The following is a 20,798-nucleotide window of genomic DNA, read 5'->3' as shown; positions in this document are numbered from 1 at the left end:
ACATATTTGTATCTCCAATTGTCTGGATGAGTCATTGTGTGGAAGAGGCCTTGCACTGACTGGCTAAGTCTGAGAGCCAGGTTCAGGCAGATGTTTCAGGCCCCACACCTGGAACATCTGTGCCCTCCTACCTTTCTAGCCCTGGCATCTTGCTCAGAGCCAAGGGGAGCAGCCAAACTTCCCCAGATCTGCCTCTCACTACTGGTGCTCAGAGGAGATGCAAATGGACCAGAATGTGCTCTGTGCTCTCTACTCAGATGTCCTTTGATAGGCAGCAAGAGATGTGCAATCTCGTACTGTCATCCCTCTCTTGTACTCAGAACAGGCTGCAGGGTGGGATGGGTGGAACTGTCTATTTTAAACACCTACTTGGCAGATGGCTGGGCCGCTCCCACTCTACCTCCAGCCATAACTGGTACTGGCTCAGGTGGCTCAGGACACCTCTCTCGGTGCATGCTTCCTCAATGAAATGGAGGGTATAGCATCTGTGGTCACTTTGTGAGGTGCAAGACCGGGTGGAATGACCCTCCCCTTTCCATGTGGAGTCCCTGAGGCAGAAGACCTCTGTGACTCAAGAAGAGACCTGGCACAAGGCCAGATCTGAGAGGCAAAACCGAGCAAAAAGAGCTTGTGCTCTGCAGCCCCACTGCTAAGCCGGCCTCTTAGCTCCCCACACTGCTAAGCCGGCCTCTCAGCATAACTCTTACAAAATGTTCCATACTGGAGCCAGTGACTTCCCCTTTCTGGACTTCATTTTCCTAATGTGTAAAGTTGACATGTCGACAGGTTGATTGGATGAAGCAGAATACATCTCCTGGCGCTCTGCTTGGGGCTAGCACATGGGGGTTGGACAAGGCGCCTGCATTTTCTCACTCCGTTCTACTAGACTGTAGAGGTGTTGTTACATTGTCTCCTGCCCAGAGAAGGCTGTCAGGCTGTGGCCCTGCAGCTGACCCCAAACCTAGGAACTGTTTTCTTAGTGACTTTTTCCATGAAGCCTGAAGCCTCCGTGCTCATATAATGATTGATGGGGAAGTGCCTCTGTGACCACGCACCGTACCAGGAATCCATTGGGTAGCATGGTGCTATCAGAGCTGTCTCTGGCCCCCAGCATATGGTATCCATCACAGGCATCAGCAGCATGACCCAGGTGCCATGTCTGGCTCTGACTGGGGGCTTGTCACTCACAATGCGGCAGTGAGTTATGTCCTCGGCCCCTCCTATCTCCATGTTCCCAGTATACAAAGTAAAAGTTAGCTCTGAGCTGCAAGGCTGAAGTTCCCAGAGCCTCTCAACAGAGCAGGCTGCATACTAAAGCCAGGTCCCTGGGCTGTCCTCCCCAGCACGGGGCTGCATGACTGTGGTCAGGCTTCTCCATCAAGGACACCCGTGGGGAGACATTAACGGTAGCATCTCTCTCGTGGCTGTTGTGTTCTTGTCTGCAGGGTTACCCTAGGCCCTCAAAGCATATCACATGGCCCACTAATCTTCACTGTTTCCTGTTTGTTAGGCGGGCCTGCCCACACTGCCCGGCACACCACCCTCTGTTTCCTGTCTTCGTCCTTGGCCTCCCCAGGGGTATCTGGCCTCTGCTGCTTTGTTGAGTCCTCTGCTTCTACAGTGCTAGTCCCCTACACTTCTACTCCAGCCCGGTACCCCAGTCCTCCAAGAGGATTTCCCTTGACTAGGACAATGCCCCTCATTTCCTGAGTTTGGAAGGGGTGTCAACAGGCAACTTAGGTGCCATGAACTGTCAAGTGGAAGGGTGACTTTTGTTCACCTCAGGGGCTAGGCAGCTTCACCTAAGAGCCCACTGCACATAAAGATGTGCCTGAAACCCTCCGTATCAAACATAACCTGCTGGGGAGTGCTGGACTCTGTACCACAGTCTGCCTGCCCATCCATGACACACTAGAGGTAGTCCCAGCCTCTTCCAGAACCTTCTAATACCCTTGTAATCAGAATTAATGTATTCCTGTGACACTGAAGGGACTGTGCAGAAAGGTCCCTCTTGGAGTCACATGTCAGCTTTCTGAAGCTTAGCTCCAAGCAGCCTGGCTGCCATCCTTCACTCACATGAGCTTCTTAAAAGCAACTGACAGTTCCAGGGGACACTGGGAGGAGTGGACAGGGGAGGGGGGGGGCGTCCTAAGGAGCCTTTCCTGTGCCATTCTTGCCATACCATCCATATCAGAGATGCCCTTTCCTTTGAGGACCGGTGTGCCTGGGTACCCAGACAGCAGGATCCCTCAGGTTCACCCTCCCGTTCTTCACTTCTCATGCTGTTTGCACATCGTCAGATGCCAAGTTGAGTGCCCCTCCATCCATGTAAGAAGATTTGTGGACTTAAGTGCCTTTTGTGCTGCTGAGAATATAAAAACATGACCTGGCCGCTGCCGTGTGACTCGCTCTAATCCTGCTTAATTAGGCTTCTCGCGGGGGAGTCTCCAGACTGTGCCCTGAGTCGCTACCCGTGTTTCAAGGCAGTCTGTGCTCCCCATCTTTCCAGCAAGAAAATCAGCAAGAACGGCAAGGAAGAGAGTCAGGAGAGAGACTTAGATGGAGTCGAGGCCCCTCCCATCTGCGAGCATCTCTACTTAGCAAAAGGAGGGATGGATAAGAGAGTGTGTGGGAAGGATCAGGGAACCAGATCCCCCCCCCCAAAAACGACCAGCTTCTTCAGCCTTCTTTGGAGTGTCCCAAGACGCCTCTACACTCCAGCCTTCTATGTCATTGTAGCCCTGGTGATTCTCACACACTGGCTTTTTTGCCTTATTCTTAAGTCTATATTTCCAAATACTCCATGACCAAGCAGTGTCCACTGGCTCAGGCATTCTACAGGACACCCTGTTCTCCATAACCCTGGCTAATATTCCATCGCCACAACCATATGCTGAGATGAACCTCAATTGGACGCCTCATCCCCCACCCATACCAAGCCTCAGTTGTCCACAGAGCCACTTATTCAAAAGGGGCCTTTTAATGCTGTCACTGGTCAGCCATTTCAGAGTCACTTTACTCTTTGATGAAGCCTCCTGGGAGGCACTGGCTCCTCTGAGCAGATTTAGCACAGGCACTGTCGTGATGCTTCCTGGCTGTAGTTCAGTCTTGGCTTCATTATCTAGTGGTGAGGATGACAAACACACAAATGTGTTAGTTACTTTTCTGTTGCTGAGATAAAACTTGGTGACCAAGGCAATTTATAGAAGAAGAGGTTATTTGGGGTTAAGATTCCAGACAGTTAAAGTCCATGGTGGTGGCGCAGGGACATTGGGTGGCAGGCGTGGTGGCTGGAGCAGATACTGAGGGCTTATAACTTGAACCACAAGCACAAAGCACAGAGACAGTGAACTAGGATTAGTGTGAAGCGTTAAGCTCTCAAAGCCCACCTCCAGTGACATACTTCCTCCAGCAAGGAGGTATCTCCTAAGCCCCGCCCCCCCCCCCCCCCCCACCGCCAAGGAGTGCTACCAATTGGGGACCAAATGTTCAAATGTCAGAGCCTTTGGAGGGCATTCCCATTCGAACCACCATGACAACTATGTTCAGAAGAGCATTGCAGGTTTCCAGGTATCCTCAGATGCTCAGGGCACAGATAAGAAAGACAGTGTGGCACTGAAGGTCAGACTTAGGAGCCAACTCAGTCCTTCCTAGCCTTGACCCACAGCAAAATCCTTGATTCAAGGGCTTGACCTTGCACTCTGTTAAATGCAGCTGTTGCTTCTACAGTTCCTTATGGCTTGGGAAGGTCAGCCTCTTAGAGCCCAGCATGCTCCTCTACAAAGGAGAGTTCCAGGAGGCTGCTAGGAGACTCTCTGGCTGCTTGAATTTCACATATTAGTTACTTTCCTCATGGACACGATAAAATGCCTGACAAAAAGCAACTTAAGGAAGGAAGGCAGATGTATTGATTACTTTTTATTGTTATCATAAAGTACCATGACCAAAATCAACTTATCAACGAATTTATTTGGGCCTGCTATCCTAAAAAGAAAGCCCCCGATGGCCAGGGAGAGATGGAACAGGAAGTTGAGAAATCACATCTTTATCCAATGCAAGAAGTAGAGACAGAACTAGACGTGGAGAGAGGCTGTGATCTCTTTAAGCCCACCCTCAATGATGTACTTCCTCCAACTAGTCTCCACCTTCAAGTTTCCGTAGCCTTCCCAAACAATGCTACCAACCAGGAACCAAGTGTTAAAATATGTCAGCCTATGAGAGATATTTCTTATTCAACCCATCACATTTCCACTTCCTTTCATGGGCTCACGGTCATATCCTAATGCATAATGCATTTAGTCTAACTTCAGAAGTCCCCGTAGTCATTAGCAATTTGAACACTGTTACTTCTGAAACTGAAGGCAATCTCTTGACTGTAACTCCCTGTAAATGAAAAGGCAAATTATATACTTCCAAGATATAATTGCACAGAATACACATAATATTTCTTGGGTGGGGGTGAGTGGCTAGAGGCACATGGAGCAAATACTGGACTCAAACAAGATCCATGGGGGAAAACACCAGATCCTGTAGCTTAATGCCTAGCATCTGAGGATTTAGAAAGCCCAGCCTGATGCCCAAGCTTTGCTGTCTGCCACCTGCACCTCACTCTGACTGGTTCCGTTCTCTGTATGCAACACTTCCTTGACAGGTGTTTTACAGCTCATACATTTCTAACACCTTGAGGGCTCCACAGCAGCTCAGGCTTCACGGCTATAGTGTCATATAATGGCCTCCCCTGCCCCTTGGGGCTGTGTTCTGATTGTAGAGCACCTCCCACACACACACACACACACACACACACACACACACACACACACACACACACACATTCCTGTTACCAATTTCTTTATGAGTTTTCTTTTTTTTGCTGACATGATAAAACATCTCAATTAAAAAAAAAAATGAATTTCAGAAGAGTTTATTCGGTTTGTGGTTCTGAGCTGGGGAAGGGGGAGTCCATTATTGCTAGGGGAGGCATGGAAGCAGGTGGCCAGATCAAAAAGCTAAGAGGTCACATCCTTATCTGCATGCAGGAAACAGAGAGCGAACTGGAAGTGGAGCAAGGCTTTAAACTCAAGGCCTATCCACTAACATACTTTCTCAACCTCCAAAAGGTTCCATAACTTCTCCAAACAGTGTCGCCAACTGGGAACCAAGTATTCAAATACGTGATCCATTTTTCATCCCAGCCATCATTAAAGGGGTTGTTTTAGCTCACAGTCAGAGGGTGTAGTTCACCTTGGCAGAGATGGTACAGTGGGAGGACAGTGGAGTGGTTGAGCACAATTGCTTCCGCGTCCCAGAGAGTGATGAATGCTAGTGCTCACCTGACATTCTCCTCCTGATTCAGTCCAGTATGATGCCATCTATATTCAGGACAGGTTGTTCCAGCTCAACTAAGACTTTGTAAAGAGCCTCTTTAATAGAAATCCATAAATTTATTTTTTTATTTATCTATTTATTTGTTTTTAAACGTATTTTATTTGGGGGTATTGAAGCCTCTACCTCCCTTCCTCCAACCCCTTAACCCCGGGTATGAGAAAGAAGGTTGGTGGAGAGAAAGGGCACAGACCCCTTTACTTCTCTTGGCTGTTTAGATTTAATGGGTTCACTGGGAGCAGTACCAATCTCCATCAACAGCAAATGCACCAAGCAGTCTCCTCTGAGCTGCTGCTGCACTGAAACATTTCTCCCCATCTATCTCCAACCTGCCACACCATTCGTCTCTACTCTCTCCAAACTGCTACACACGACGTGCTACCATTGCATGCCACCACCACCCCCCCCACCCCCACCCCCGGGCTCTCCTATTTATCTTCCTCCGAGTCCTAGACCACACCCCTCACTGTGCTTCATGAGATAGGCTATTACCAGCTGACAAAGACCATGCCCCACAGGAAGCAGTTATCATCAGCGAACATACTAAAGTCCAAAGTAAGATTCCACACTTGAAATTAAAACAAAAACATATTTACATAACATACCTGAGTTTGCAAAGAAACTCACTCAAGTGTGTGCAGGTGCCTGTAGAGGTCAGAAGATGGCAAAGGTCCCTCAGAACTGGGGTTACATACAGGTAGATGTGTGCTGTACAATATGAATTCTAGGATCCAAACCGTGACCCCCCTGCAAGAGTAGGAAGTGCTCTTAACCTCTGAGCCATCTCTCCAACCACCTTTTTCTACCTTCATAAGATTTATTTTATTTCCAGAGTAATTCTAAATCCAGTCAACTTGACAATGAAAATTATCCATCACACCTGGGTATAATATGCACAAAGGTTGTTAGGGGGTAGTTATGTCTGGGATGGGCAGGCCAAGCAGAGGTAAAGTGGGGAGTCATTTGGGCTGCCAGGTTTGGTTGGAGACATCCTAGAGATCTTCAAGGCAAGCACTGAGGATCCTATCTGAGAATATGGAAGGAAAATGCATGCTCTTCACAGACCCGTCATTTGTAAAGTTGAGGGAAGGGAGGACATGTGGGACCTCAAGGCCTTTTGGGCACCCATTCTGCCTGGCACCCTGAGACCAGGAAGCTTCAGGAAGTCAGCACAGAACACAAATCTTACTAACTTCAGCCTTTAGGTAGGGAAGACAGGTCCTGCAGTTCCGTGTGAAGCCACTTTCAGGCACTACCACTAAGGTAGGGCAGAAGGAAGGAAGGCCTTATCTCTCTTCTGTCAACCCAGACATTATTGATTAACTGTCTTTCGAACTATTTGGGCAAGGAAAGTTCAAAAATGAGATTTTTGAGGTGCAGGCCCTATATCACTCAAGGGGCAGGGATATGGAGGAGTAGATCTCCCCCGACTGTGGTAGACAGTGACCCAAACTAGGGTCCAGGTCAGCAAGAAACAGGACTCCCTAAAAGTCCTCAGTTGGAATGCAGCAATAACACCACCTTGGAGTGGGAATCAGCCATTTCAAAGCAGATACCTCCCTGGCATCTGGCCACCTCTCATGCTTTAACTTTAACTACAAGATTGTAGAATTCGCCTGGAAGATTTGAACATCCTCAGGCCCCCAAGTTCCCCAGAGAGTTGTAGCTGGGGGACCTCATCAGGATGAAAGCAAGTCACTTAGCATCAGCAGCAAGAAGCCCTGAGTGGTTGTCAGCTGCAGGTTATGAGTGGTACAGGAGCTGGGGCCAGCTGTATTTCCCTCCACAGCTGAGCCCTGGGCAGGAGCTCACTGTGACTCACTGGACCTTGGGTTTTCCAAATGACGGAGTAAAGCAGAAGTAGGACACACCCGGCGTGAAAACACAGAAACTCCAGATCCTGCTCAGAGGATACCATTTTCAGGGCCAACATCTTCCTCCTGGAAATGCCTTGCTTAGCACCAAGCAGATGTGCCAGAAACAAAAAAGGCAGGGAGTTGGGAGTATCTAGACTTTTCATTCCCAAGTCTGAGAAAGCACCCTATTTGATAAGGAGGACCCAGGTTCAAATTCGTGGTTGGTTTTCTGGGTGTGTGAACTCGGTCTGAGGCTTCCTCAGTGAGTCTGAGTCACATCACCTGGGCATCGGTGGTGAGGGTAACGCTTTTCAGTGCACGTTCCCTGCTAGGAAGCTCTTATTCCCTAGAGGCCCATAAAGAAGTGTGATGCTCTGCCTTAAGGAGCAGACCTGGACCTACAGAGACAGACTGACTTACACAGGGTCTCTCAGCTAGGAAAGATGGGCTCAACGTTTACACTAAGGCTTAGCTGAATGCAAAGGCTGTATGCTCTAGTTATAGGCCAGTGCAGAGGGCTGCTCGGAGCTTAACAGGTGGCAGCTGGGACCCTGAGTTGCAAAGTACAAAGAACAAGTTGGCCCCATCCAATACTGGGGCACAAATCTATGAGGATGTCAGCCTCTCCTAGTGGCTGTTAATCTCATAGGCTCCAAAGGGCAGTGCATCTGTACTCCCAAGTGTGGAGGGCAGGGGAATAGGAGGGACAGGCAAGTAGAAAGGATGAGTAGAGCCAGTGTGGAGGAGCCCTCAGGAGTCAAGAGTAGCTTGCACACATGCTTGCACGCACACACCATGAGTTAGTTAGGATCCCTTTCCCCCAGGTCCTCAGAAAGCACTGAAGGCTCAGTTGCCACCACCTGGAGGAACTGAGGCAGGGTGTCGCTGCCTTTTATTCTTTGATGCCTGGTGTCATTTGGTCCTTTAAATAGCCTTGTCCTTGAGACAGCCCCGCCATCTTATTGGGGTACATTTTACACAGGAAGCATCTGGGATTTGAGGAAGAGAAACAGCTATGACTCGTGTAGTACATACACTCAGCTGCTCTGAGCTGGTCGCCTCGATGCCCGTCATTCTTTCCACACAGACCTGGAGGACCACTCTTCTATTCTCTGGATTCAGGAAGCAAGGATCAGAGAGATAAAGGGCCTGGCCCACAACGCACGGCAACTATATGGTGTGCTGTCTGTGACTGTTTGTAGTCTGGTGCTCTTGGCCAGGCTCCACTGAAAACCTTCTGTAGTAAAGATAGGTGGCGCTGGGTATCCCCTTGCCAGGACAGGGCTTGACAACACCTTGCAGAAGGCTCTCTCTCTCTCTTGTGTTGAAGGCATTCCACTGGCCTGGGTCTTACTCTCTGGTTTCTGATTCTGCCATGTGAAGCCAGTGAGCCAGACCCCAGGGGCCTGGAGAGGATCTACTTTTCAGTGATGAAGAGGACAAGATTAGCCCAGAAGTCACTGGGCCATGAGTCAGGACTGTTATAGAAAGCATGTCTATCACAGAGATAAAAGAGCTGCTTCTGGGCAGGGCGGAGGCTGTGGAGGTCCCACTCGTTGCTTTGCCCCTTCCTGCCCAACCACCTGCCCAAGTCTATAGAGAGAGGAGATATTCTGGTGCTCATGGGAGCCTTGCTGTCTGCACAGAGGGGGTCAAACACAGGTAGAACCCTTTCCTCCCTAACCTAGAATGGTTAGGGATGGAGAACTCCAGGTAGGGATAGCCAAGGCCTGAAAGGTGGGGATCCCTGAGGTGAAATGAGTGCGATGAAGTGGGTGAAAATGAGAGATAAAGTGGAGTTGAAGCAGCCAACCTCCTGCACAAGGTGGGTGCTGCCTCCTAGGAGGTAGAGTTGAGAACAGCAAGGAGCCAAATGGAGACATGATCGAAAGTACAGAGAGAGATGGCTTAAGTTCATCAGACACTAAGTCCAACACTGCGAGGCTACCCCCATAGCAAAGGAAATCCTGGGGGAAGGGACGTACATTCCCTCATTGGAGGCATCTGGTCATGTGTAAGGTGCATGGGTTCATAGTTGAAGAAGAAGCAGGAAACAGCAACTGAGAAACTAAAAAGCTGATCTTCACACTCTGGCCATTGTATTAGTGTTTGTTTGTTTGTCTTTTGCTTTGACCGTGACAGCATATCAGCCGGGAACAACCCAAGGGACGTCAAATCTACTATGATTCATGACTTCAGCGTATATCAGTTCACTGTGGAGGGCAAAGCATGGCAGCCAGAGCGCCTGTGTCCGTAAGGGGGTGGGGAGTGATCACATGGCAGTGACATATTCTGCTGGATGTGGGGGCAAAGTTCAAGCTAGAAGCAAGAAAACACAGACAAATGGTATCAAAACCCCTGGAGCCTATAGGGAGCCCCAGAGGCTCATGACAGACAAGTGGAGAGAGAAATGGTTTCCATAGCAAAGTCGCCAAGTTTCATCTTTCTTTCTTCTTCCTTTCTATACAGATGTTCGGCAACCCCTGTACCTTCCAGATGTCCTTTAAGCCCCCATTGCTGGTGACAGCCGGCTCTAACTAAGGATTCTCCTGAGCCACACTTTCTGGAGGAGGGAGGCCAAGCAGCCTCACATCCTACACCTGGACCCCTTTTCAGGTCGTCCAGGGGTTCATGCAGGCTGAGAACTAACTAAATAACCCTGATCTCTCTTGAGTGATCTTCTGGGTGGTCACCAAGGTCTCATCAAGCCACATTCTGGACTTTGCTTGGGGTTGCATAAGAAGTAGAGCACCACGCTGTTTACCAAAAGGAAGACGATACAGCCAAGACTACATCACACAGTCAGCCCTCATGTGCCACACAGGAATTCCCAGAGCACAGACCTGGGTGTGCCTCCCACAGGCTGGAGTTCACCCTCACCGCTTCTAAAGCCTCTTTGCAGACTCCTTTTCCTGCCGCCTGCTCCCTGTGTCTCTGCTCAGCTCTAGGCAGGGTCTCCTCTCTTCCACCCTCCCATCAACACAGAAGTCCCAGCAGAGGGTGGAGATGGTGAACATGAGGAAAAGGACCCTCAAGTGGCTCACCTTCTTTCTGCTCTTCATCTTCCTCACTTCCTTTGTCCTGAACTACTCAAACACGGGAGTGCCCACTGCCTGGTTCTCCAAGCGGATGGTACTGGAACTCCGCAAGTTCATCAAGTCACAGCCATGCACCTGCACACACTGCATCAGCCAGAGCAAGGTCTCATACTGGTTTGACCAGCGCTTCAACAAGACCATGCAGCCGCTGCTGACAGCCCACAATGCTCTGATGGAGGAGGACACATATCAATGGTGGCTGGTGAGCAGAATAGGGTCTGGGGGCAAGGTTGGGGCAGACCTGGGGATTCTCCAAGCATCCTTCAGCGTTCAGAGTATATGTATGTGTGTGTATATATATATATTCGTCCCTTCACTCAGCAAGTATTTATTGAGCATCTATTATGTATATGTCAGAGAAAACCCTTACTGCTTTTCCCTCCTGTGGCTCCCATAACAAATCACCCTGGAGCTGGTAGCCTAAGACATTAGAAGTGATCACAAGTCCCATTTCCAGAGGCCAAGACTCTTTGCTCTCCTACCACCACCACCCCAATGCCGCTCTCTCTCCTGATACCACTGCTGCTGCCCATTAGTGACACCCCTTGCCCCACATCTGTAGCACCCAGTCTCTGCCCTCACATCCCAAGCTTTCCCTGTGTCTCTGGTGTCCTCTCCTGGGAAGGGTGTGTGGCCTTGGCTCTAGAGTGTACCCTGAATCCAGGCAGTAGGAAAACTAGGACTTAGGAGGTGATGTGAATGAGGAATGCAGTAGATACAGTGGTCCTCGGTGTCTGGGGATTGGCCTTGGCCCATTCCTGCATCCCCAACGGTCAGATGAAGTCCGGGTCTCACACACGGTAGGGGCCCAGAGGCCACACTATAATGGATAGATGAGCTTTCTTCCTATCTCCTGTCTTGGGATGGCGGTGTCTGTCACTAGCCGCCTGTGCCTTCACACTTAGCTGGGTTTGACGGCCAGGAAGGCAGCCTGCCCAGCTTGAGACGGGGAGCCAGGGTGGTCATTCCCCTCTGTTCCCCCAGAGGCTCCAGCGGGAGAGGAAACCCAACAACCTGAGTGACACTGTCAAGGAACTGTTCCGCGTGGTGCCTGGGAATGTGGACCCCATGCTGAACAAGAGGCTGGTGGGTTGCCGACGCTGTGCTGTCGTGGGCAACTCCGGGAACCTGAGGGACTCCTCGTACGGGCCTGAGATTGATAGCCATGACTTTGTGCTAAGGTAAGCACTAGGCTCTCATCCCAAGTCCAGGGATTTCCCCAGAGGTGTATGAAATACCTTGCCTCATCTCTGAGGGCCAACGTTCAAGGCCTGAGGCTCTACTACCAACTGGGGTCTTAGTCTCCTCAGCTTTCTCTAGCAAGGTGGCATGCAGTAAGGAAGATTTTGCTAGATACTTCCAATGGGCTGAGGACTTAGTACTTAAGGCTTATTGAGTGAGTAAAACTGATTTGAGGCCTCTCTTTCCTTGCCTCAAATATACCCCCAGCTTTCCATCTAGACTGCAATCCAGAAGCTTTTAATGTAAACTTTGCTTCCTCTGTCCCCAAGTGAATTTGGCATCTCAGGAAGAAGGGACAGTGCCTCTCTTGAATTTTTCATAATCCCTACTCAGAAGTGTCTAGGGACAGGGGCCATAATCAGAGGTGGGACTCAGTGTCCCCAGATACGTTCTGGGTTCTAGGGAGTTTGAGAATCTAGAATAATCTAATTTCTGGCTCTCTGGCTTCGTGTCTGTAGGCCCCTTTTCTGGCTTTCAATGTACCTGGTATCCTGTGGGAACGGCCATGAGGAGAGGCAGAGTCAGGTTCAAGGTTGGATAGACCAGACTTTAAAAGCTGTGCGGCTTGGTAGAAAACTTGTCTGAGCTCTCGATAATAGGAAAAGGTGCACCTACTAGGTGCAGTTACCCCATGGCACAGGTGGTTGGTGATAGGGAGGGCAAGACCCACCCAACTTGCTTTTCAAATGAATGAATGAATGAATGAATGAAGCAAGCCTTGCCTCTGTTTTGCTGAACTAGTGATAGAATTTGGCCTTCTGTGTGCCAGGCAAGCTGTCTTCCCCTGATTGAGTTACTTCCCACACTTCCAACTGAGTTGCTCAGGCTGGCCTTGAACTTGCCGTCCTCGTGGCTCAGCCTCCCAAGTAGATGGTATTTCAGACCTGCTCGCCTGGGCATGTCTGGCCTGTGTCTCCAGTGTTCTCATTGTACACATGGAGAACCTGAAGCCTAGGGCACGAAGGAGTTCGCCTGTGGTTACCACACGGGTGCCTCCAACGCCAGCATCCTTACCATGTGGCCTCCTTTTCTCCCGTCCCAGGATGAACAGGGCACCCACAGTGGGCTTTGAGGCAGATGTCGGGAGCAGGACCACCCACCATCTTGTGTATCCTGAGAGTTTCCGGGAGCTGGGAGAGAATGTCAGCATGGTCCTTGTCCCCTTCAAGACCACTGACTTGCAGTGGGTCATCAGTGCCACCACCACAGGCACCATCACGCAGTGAGTTTCTCTAAGTAGCCATCTGTCTCCTACCTTGGCTCCCTCCTGCTGGGCTGTCCCTTAGGATTCCACTTTCCCACACCTCCTGGGACACAAGTGACAGCTCCTGCCCTCTCCCTGGTTGCTCCTATGTGACTGATCCCCTCACTTCCTAGCACTGATTCTCCAAAGTCGTGCTGCTTACATTTAGGACTCCATGGTTTGCTCCCCTGAAACTCTCTGGAATCTCTTAGATGAACCCCAGGAGAGGACTCAGCATGTGGTAGCTCTGTGCTGATCCTCAGGGCTGGAGTACCTTCTTGTGGTAAGTCCCCGTCCCTCCTTAGTGCTGAGAACTCTTCGCTTTAAGACTGTAGGACTGACCAGGCAGGGCTGCTGAGCACACACGTCATGGATACGTCAACACTGGCTCTCCGAGAGTAAGTGCTGCCGTCAGCTCCCCAGGCATGGCACCTATCATCCGACACTTGGCATCTCATTTGGTCCTCACAGCAGGGCTTCTCAGTAGATCTGGCCTCCAGGGAGCAACCATGGCCAGGCCAAACCACTTGCCCAACACTGAACTTGACCGAGTGCCTAGGCAACCATCTGGGTCTAATTCCTCAGTCCCTGACTTTTCTCGAAGGGGAGTGGCTTCCATTTCCAGATGTCAGCATAACTCCTAGTCCTAGTCCAGCTCTCCCAGGATCAGAGCCAGAGCCAAGAACTGTGGGTTCCAGGAACCCCAAGCCTCCAGAGGACGGAGTGTGAAAGAAAGGCTCGGCAAGAGATTGGGCCAGGTGGCTGGCTTAAGGTGTTCCCTGTTACCCAGCCACACGGAAAGCCCAGTGCACCATTATGTTCCATTTGATAGAGGATTTTACACCTTGTTGCTGCAACCCACGTCTGCTTGCATGAGCTGGAGATATCCACAGGTCACTCCATCGGCTCTGCAACATCAGCCTGATCCCCGCTAATGGGCACGTGGAGACAAATATCACTAGGCCCCTGAAAGGCTGTGCAAATCCCTATTCTAGCCCATCTAACCAGAGAACGTTCTCAAATCAGCCAGAGCGCCCCCTAGCGACATTCAGGAGCTGCTGCAGAAGGAGCTATGTTGGGCTAGCAAGGTGGCTTCTGAGAGCCTAAGCCTCCTTATCTTCTTGGCTGTGTCACTTCTGGTCCCTTCCCAATGTTAAGATCCTCCTGTTTCTCATCTACAGCACCTACGTCCCCGTGCCTCCGAAGATCAAAGTGAAACAAGAGAAGGTAAGAGGCAGCTTGGGACCTTCCAGTTTTGCTCTGATTTCTTTTCCGAGATTTGGTGCTGTGGTGGGTCACTGGGCTACACAGACTACCTACGGGCCCAGTCCCGGTGCAGTTGTGGGCACTTGTGGAGCTTCGCCGCTAAGGACAGGTCCTCACAGTGGGTCTTCAGAGCAGCAGTACCATCTGGGAACTTGCCACAGACATGACTCAGGAATACTCAAACTTACTACAGCCAAATCAGAGTAGCAGCCAGTCATCCAGCTCTCACAAGCCCCTGGAGGATGGGAACAATGTAGGCAGTGGCTTTTTAATGGTTACCGGGAGCTCCTCAGAGCCAGACTTGCCTCTTTCCTTCCCATCCTTCCTAGCAAACCCCTGTACTGCTCTGACCCAGACATGGGCAAAAGCAGGAACATGTGTGAAAGAGCCACCATAGTGGATATTTGCATGCACTGTCATACTTCAGGAGGCTCAGAGAGGCCAGTAACTTGCCCAAGGACATAGCCTAGATCACATTAGGGCTAGATGAAGTCCTCCTGTTCCTGCAACATGCTCTCCTTGACCCTGAGCACCACAAGCCCAGAAAGAAGCCCCAGGATTTTTATAGGGTGGGTCTCTCTGCTAAGACCCAAATCAATGGCCTAAAACAAGGCTGAGAAGCAATGAGCCCTCCAGAGACTCGTACGCCCATCATTTCAACCCTGCCCTAAAGAACAGCATAAGGCTGCCTAACCCTTTGCTGCTCCTACAGTCTCTTTCACTGTCCCCAAGACAAGCATGGAGGATGAGGCCATGCCTGGCACAGGTAGACCTTCCTGGCTGTGCAACGCGGAAGATGGTGCTTAGCCTCTCTGGGCCTTGGTGTCTTCATAACGGGAAAGAAAAGGCATGCATTTAGTTTGCCTTAGGTCAGAGATTCCAGCCAAAGCCAGCCAGAGCAGGTGGCTCATGGGTGTGATTATAATGCAGTGACACACTGTCATGACCCCTCCTCACACTGCTCCCTGGAACACTTCTGGAGCCTTGGGTCACACCCCGTTGCCCCCATAGGATTTTTATTTCAACATCCCTGTCCCCTTCCAGGCTTTCTTCAGGGCTTTGAAGCTGTTCTGCTCTGACTCTTGCCTGTGGCTCCTGTCACTCTTCAGCGCTACCTCTCAATGATGCAGGATATCTAGAGTGTCCCCAGCACTAAGTCCATAAGTGCAAGGGTGTTTGTCAGAGCACTTCGTGTGTCTTGTCCTGGCTCTACTCACCCTGCCCATTCTCCCTGCAGATCCTGATCTACCACCCAGCCTTCATCAAGTATGTCTTTGACAACTGGCTTGAGGGCCACGGGCGGTACCCATCGACTGGCATCCTCTCAGTCATCTTCTCCCTTCATCTCTGTGATGAGGTATGCTATCCTGCCTTCCTGCAGGTTACTGCGACAAGGATGTGATCACTCCATGTTTCCAGGGGAGTCCAGGGTAGGAGAGAGGACAGAAGACAGTTCCCATGGGTCTCTGAGACACCTGCCTCACCAGGCAGTTGTCAGAGTGGCAACCGTGTGCTATCATTCTCAAGGGCAGGATTTCTGAAACATTCTAGTGAAAGTGGCTCGGATTCAGTTCAACATGAAGAAGCAGGTTCTACATGGCTTAGACAGAGAGGGCTACAAAGGCCACAGCTACCACCCCCAGGTTGCTTGATAGGGCCACCCGGGGAACCACACCCTGACCCACTTCTCCAGAATTTCCAGGAAGCCAACCAGATGTACGGGGCTTCCACCACCCACCAACTGTGAGATCTGGAGGAGGACCTCAGAGGCCCTGTTTCCCGTCTTTCATCCCTAATCCCACCCAAAGATCTCAGCTCCAAGGGAGGTCTGTGCTGAGAAAGTGAATGCCACTGAACTGCTGAACTGTGCTGTCCCTGCTCTGTTGGGCACACCCATCTCTAGCTCCGGTCTATCCTCCATCCCACAGCTAGATGGTATGTCAGTGTCCCTCATTTTAGGCTCATCTGAGTGACTCCTTACCGGTCACCATCTACTCATTAGCTAAGACACAACTGGGATGTCCAGTCCTGGAAAGACACGTTGGGTCTATGGCCTCTCTTCAGTGCCCTGAGAGCCCAGAATTTAACCCTTGTCTCTTTAAGTGACATTCTGTCCATGAATGCTATACGTTGTAAGGGTTGAAGCCTCATGGGTATGTCCCTAATGTCCCCAGTACCTGCCAGGTAGAAACTGAGGAAAGTAGGTCTTGTCGGCACAGTGGTTGGTCCACAATAAGTAGCCACTGGTGTTTGCCACGTGTGTATGGGCCCCAGTCTCGGATGCTGGCCTCAGAAGGAAGGGTTTAGAGCCTGTCACCTACCTTCTGCCATCACACCTCTTGGCCTCCGCTCCACATGAGGCATTGAGGTCCTGAGATGATCCGATGTGTCAAGAGTCAGCTTGGACGAGGGATGGTTTGCCTGCCTTTCAAGCCCTTTTTCCCCACTTTACCTCCAGGACTGCTTGGGGGCTCCAATGGAGGCCCTGCCCCTCTCACGACCACCCACCTGAGGCTATCCCAAGGTGACTTTGGGCTGGAGTTGAACTTGAGCCTGACTGGGCTTGCTTTGCCTTTTTGAAGAAAGTTCCTCTGAATCATGAATGTTTACCATAAAATTTCAGGGACAAGCACAGGCTGCCTTCCCAGCTCCCCACCACCACCATCACCACCACCATGGTCATGCTATGTGGGTCTCATCTTGGCTTTGTCCTACAGGTGGACCTGTATGGCTTTGGAGCAGACAGCAAAGGGAATTGGCACCATTACTGGGAAAACAACCCGTCAGCGGGTGCATTCCGAAAGACGGGGGTTCATGACGGTGACTTCGAGCACAATGTCACAGCTACCCTGGCAGCCATCAACAAAATCCGCATCTTCAAGGGGAGATGATGCCGCGACGCTTTAAGGATGGACACACCACCTCAGACCTCTCAACTTGCAGCCCTAGCATCTCCACTGGAGCAATCCGTTCCAGAAACTTCCAGGGCTGAACTCAGGGTGTTCCCAGGCTTTCAGGCAGCCTCTTGCACCCTCATTTTGGTAGCATCTATTTAGCCAAGTTGTCCAGTTTTCCCAGGGCACAGAGAAAGTCTCAAGCCCTTCTAAGGTGGGAGCATTTCCCCCGCTGCTGTCCCCCAGAAAGTAAATGCATCCTGGGGAAGATCTACCCTCCAAGCAACGACAGTTACTTTGGCTGGTGGGTTGGAGGGTGAGGATGGAGAAAATAAATCCTGAAGATTGCTGTGATCAAAAGGTAGGCATTTCCGGGAAGGCATTTAGAGGCTTCCACTGAACCATGGGCCTCATGCTCAACCCAGACTCTGGCTGGAATGTTGTGGACAGCCATTTCCAGAGCAGAGCCATACTGGGCTACACCAGCACTGAGGCAAGATGCTGTACTCCCTTGCATGAAGCCTGGCCTGTCACTTGATATGACATCCCCATTGTCCCTTTCTTCAAAAAGCTCACCGATGATGGCTGGGTAAAGCTTCTGCCTCCAGAGGTCTTCCATAGGAACCCGGCCATGTGTTGCTGACAGGAGCGAAGCCCTCGTCACCATTTTGTGTGATTTCCCCCTTCTATAGTGATACTGATGGCCAGAACAGGTCTGACTACTTCCATGTGCCTTTGAACTTGAGAAAGAAATGCATGCATTGGCTGATAAGAAGCAAAATCCCCAACTGGAGAAAGGGGACCTCCACCAGCACCCCATTTTACTGCAAAGCTCAGAATCTCTTTTCAGATACTACTCCGCACCACCCACAGTATGCCAGGCATGGGATGGATGCTCATTTCTATGTCCTCAGACTGTTGGGTTCAGGACCACTCTGCAACCAGCATACTCCCCTGGGTCTTGAACACTGAGCCAAGTCCCTAGCAGCCACCCTCCTGGAGTCCTTTAGGGTCACACTGGGGACATTCTAGGACTACAACTGAAAGGCATGTGCCTCCTCTCCTCAGTCCTGTCTGCTCTCCCCTCCCCTCTCCCCTCTCCAGAAATCCTGATTATTAATTGCTTTGTTAATTCAGCCAACCCTATGCATGCCCTTCCCCATTGCTGCTCATGGTGGTTTTTGTTGCCTTGCCTGCCTTGTGGGAACGGGCACAAAAGGGAAAGCTCCTGCACGTCCTGGGTGTGTGCTGTCCTGGGTGGGCAGATCCTGTGGCGCTGACAATCCTCTGTCAGGATTTCCTCCCTTTCTAGTACAACTGACTTGCCTTCCTTCCTCATTGCAGAAGGGACTCCCTCAGGCTGGGACCTCCCACCTCACTGGTAACTCCTTGGTGAGGGGATTAAAACAAGGGAGAGCAGGCACTGGGTGGTACATTAGTATTGAACATCCTTACCGATGTTCAATAGGAGAAACGTCTGTTTCTGTCGAAAAAGTTCCCTAAAGGCCACTGCACCTTCACCAAGGCGGAGCACGAGAGGCTCATCTTGAAGGCTGGGCGATCTCCCCATGCTCAGGTTGCACTCTGCACGGAAGAGCTCAGGGGCCCCTTATAGCTTTGGGCCATTCACAGGCATCACCAAAGAGCATACATCACAATTGTCATTTTCCAGGAGTCTGTCCCATGGGTGGCTTTGGTGGAGCTTTTATCCAATTCTGAAAGACTCAGAATTCCGGCTTTTGATGAGGGGAAGAACATGGTTCACTTTTAAAATCTTTCTGACATAAGATCCTTGGCTGAAAAGGCCAGACTCCTGTGAGGTCCTTGCTGTGGAGAGGCATCCTAAAAGATCCAAGTGTGAGGAAGGAACTCGGCGGATGTTTGTGAGCCAGCGGGCCGAGCCCTGGGATAAGTCAAAATCGGTGGGCATTGACATAGGGTTGGCAGTTCGGGGGGTAGCTGGGTTCGACTGCATGAGAGCAAGTGCCTGCCCGCACCAAGAGTGTAGCCATTTCTAGCAGAATGCTCAGGAAGCTCTTGTGGTCTTCACAGCTCACTCCCATTGTCCTTCCTGGCCCTCCCCGCCTTCCACTTTCCCACCCTCTGTCCCTCCTCCAGCCCTCCAGCCAGCATTCATTTCTTTCCATAATCTTCCTCCCTCTCCTGTGTTTCCCTGCCTTAGCAGTGGGCTCCTAACCGAATAAAACACAGTCCGTTGTGGCCAGAATTAAGTGCGCCAATTAGTTTAAGGTAATTGGAGCTTTCCTTGGGTGTGGGTGGCTGAGAGCAAGAAAGGCCTTTCCCAAGGAGACTAGTCTGACTGCTGAGAGAAGAGCTGGTCCTGGGCTTCAGGCAGAGAGCAATGGGGTTGGCTTCCAGTGCATGGGAAGCTGCTAAGTCCAAGGCAATTGAGGGTGTCTGAGCAGAACCCCAGACTGCTAAAGTGCAGTGAACCAGGAGGCTGGCATTTCTTGCACTGGCAGCAGGCGTCCCCTGCCCACAGCCTCTTTTAGTTCCTGTTTAGTTCCTCTAGCTGTTAGTTCCTGGAAGAGACAAGCCAGAGGAATATCTTTATGCCGATGCCTTTAGGCTAGCTTTTAAAGGCATCAGACATCATCCAATAAAGCCTGTGGGCAGGGCTAGTGAAATATGCCCAAGGATATGATAGAATAAGGAGGCCAGCAACTAGGTAAGGCCATGTAGATTGCTTTAGGGAAAAAAAGACCACAGAAAGGTACAGATGGTGCTGCAGGCTCCCCCATAGCCACATGGGGCCGCTAGAGGCCCATCGCACCTCCTGGGAATGTGGCCTCCCTGTCCAAGGGGGAAGGGACCACAGTGGATATTGGGAACCCAGAGGTTGGCTTTACCTGTGCCCTTCAGAGTAGCTCCCAACTTGCAGAGTGGGGAAGGCCCTGTGTGTCCACCAGAGGAGAGGATGCCAGCGATATCCCCTCAGGAGCTGGCAGCTAGGGCCACTGGTTCCACCATAGCCAGGTGGCCCTGAGGTGAGAAAGATTGGCCCAGGGTTGCTTAGCCACTGTGGCCTGCCTAGCCAACTTTGAGATAGCAAAAGCTCTCCTCTTGTCTGTCACCCTCTCCTGTGCCCCAGCTGCTACCTAGTACCTGTAAGAAACACGGAGGGTGAAGAGAGAAAGCAGAGACCAGCAGAACTGTGTCCCATGCCTTCAGCCTCAGAATGTAGTAACTGTGTCATTACCCTAAACAGTATGTAACCTCAGGCAGGCCCAGCCTGGAGCTCGCTTCCACTTGCTGATTTCCTTCCATTTAGGGAAGGACCCCATCTTAAAGTCTCCAAGCTCTCTGCTCACTAAGCTTTCATCTTGGCTCCCCCTGCCCAGGGTTTGCCCCATGGCATCAGCTTTAACCCTTTCTCCAGAGCCTACTATGGATCTTGCTCACCCATGGGTGAACATAGGTGGACATGGGTCGCTCCTGCACCCCCAGACCCCTGCACAGTCACTTAACCCTTTCCACAGAGCCTGATTATGGGTCCCCCCCTGCACCCTCAGACCCCTGCACAATCACTTTAGCCCCTTTCCAAGCCCCCTTCAGAGCCAAAGTTCTCCAAGCACTTTCCCCCCAAAATCTTTTCCTTCCTTGCCTCCTGTGGCCCAGTATTGCCCATTTAAACATTGCTTTCACCTGCCCACATCCCATAATCCTCCCAATTGGTCTGAATGCATTTCTGATGATGTTAGCGAGTCTGCCTTCCTCAGCCCCTGTCTCTCTTATTTATTGTTGAATATTGCCAATGATCCGAATCAAAGTGAATAAAAAGAGCTATTTTGTTGTT

General features: G+C 50.9%; 1 protein-coding gene across 3 annotated transcripts in view; it reads left to right on the top strand.

The window, feature by feature from the left end:
- Window positions 1-20,798, top strand: part of ST3GAL1 (ST3 beta-galactoside alpha-2,3-sialyltransferase 1) — a 69,320-nt gene extending 48,522 nt beyond the window's left edge. For all 3 annotated transcript variants that reach the window (XM_084750391.1, XM_084750389.1, XM_084750390.1), the window contains 6 exons: window positions 9,708-10,538; window positions 11,321-11,517; window positions 12,621-12,800; window positions 14,003-14,048; window positions 15,325-15,444; window positions 16,805-20,798. In XM_084750391.1, the coding sequence (XP_084606517.1) occupies window positions 10,245-10,538; window positions 11,321-11,517; window positions 12,621-12,800; window positions 14,003-14,048; window positions 15,325-15,444; window positions 16,805-16,978 (1,011 nt within the window). In that variant the 5' untranslated portion in view covers window positions 9,708-10,244 and the 3' untranslated portion in view covers window positions 16,979-20,798. The remainder of the gene's footprint in view (window positions 1-9,707; window positions 10,539-11,320; window positions 11,518-12,620; window positions 12,801-14,002; window positions 14,049-15,324; window positions 15,445-16,804) is intronic.

This window comes from Acomys minous (assembly GCF_964271855.1).
Source record: "Acomys minous genome assembly, chromosome: 12".
Taxonomy (NCBI): domain Eukaryota; kingdom Metazoa; phylum Chordata; class Mammalia; order Rodentia; family Muridae; genus Acomys; species Acomys minous.
The sequence above is the reverse complement of the archived record's forward strand: the minus strand, read 5'-3'. Positions and strand labels throughout refer to the sequence as shown.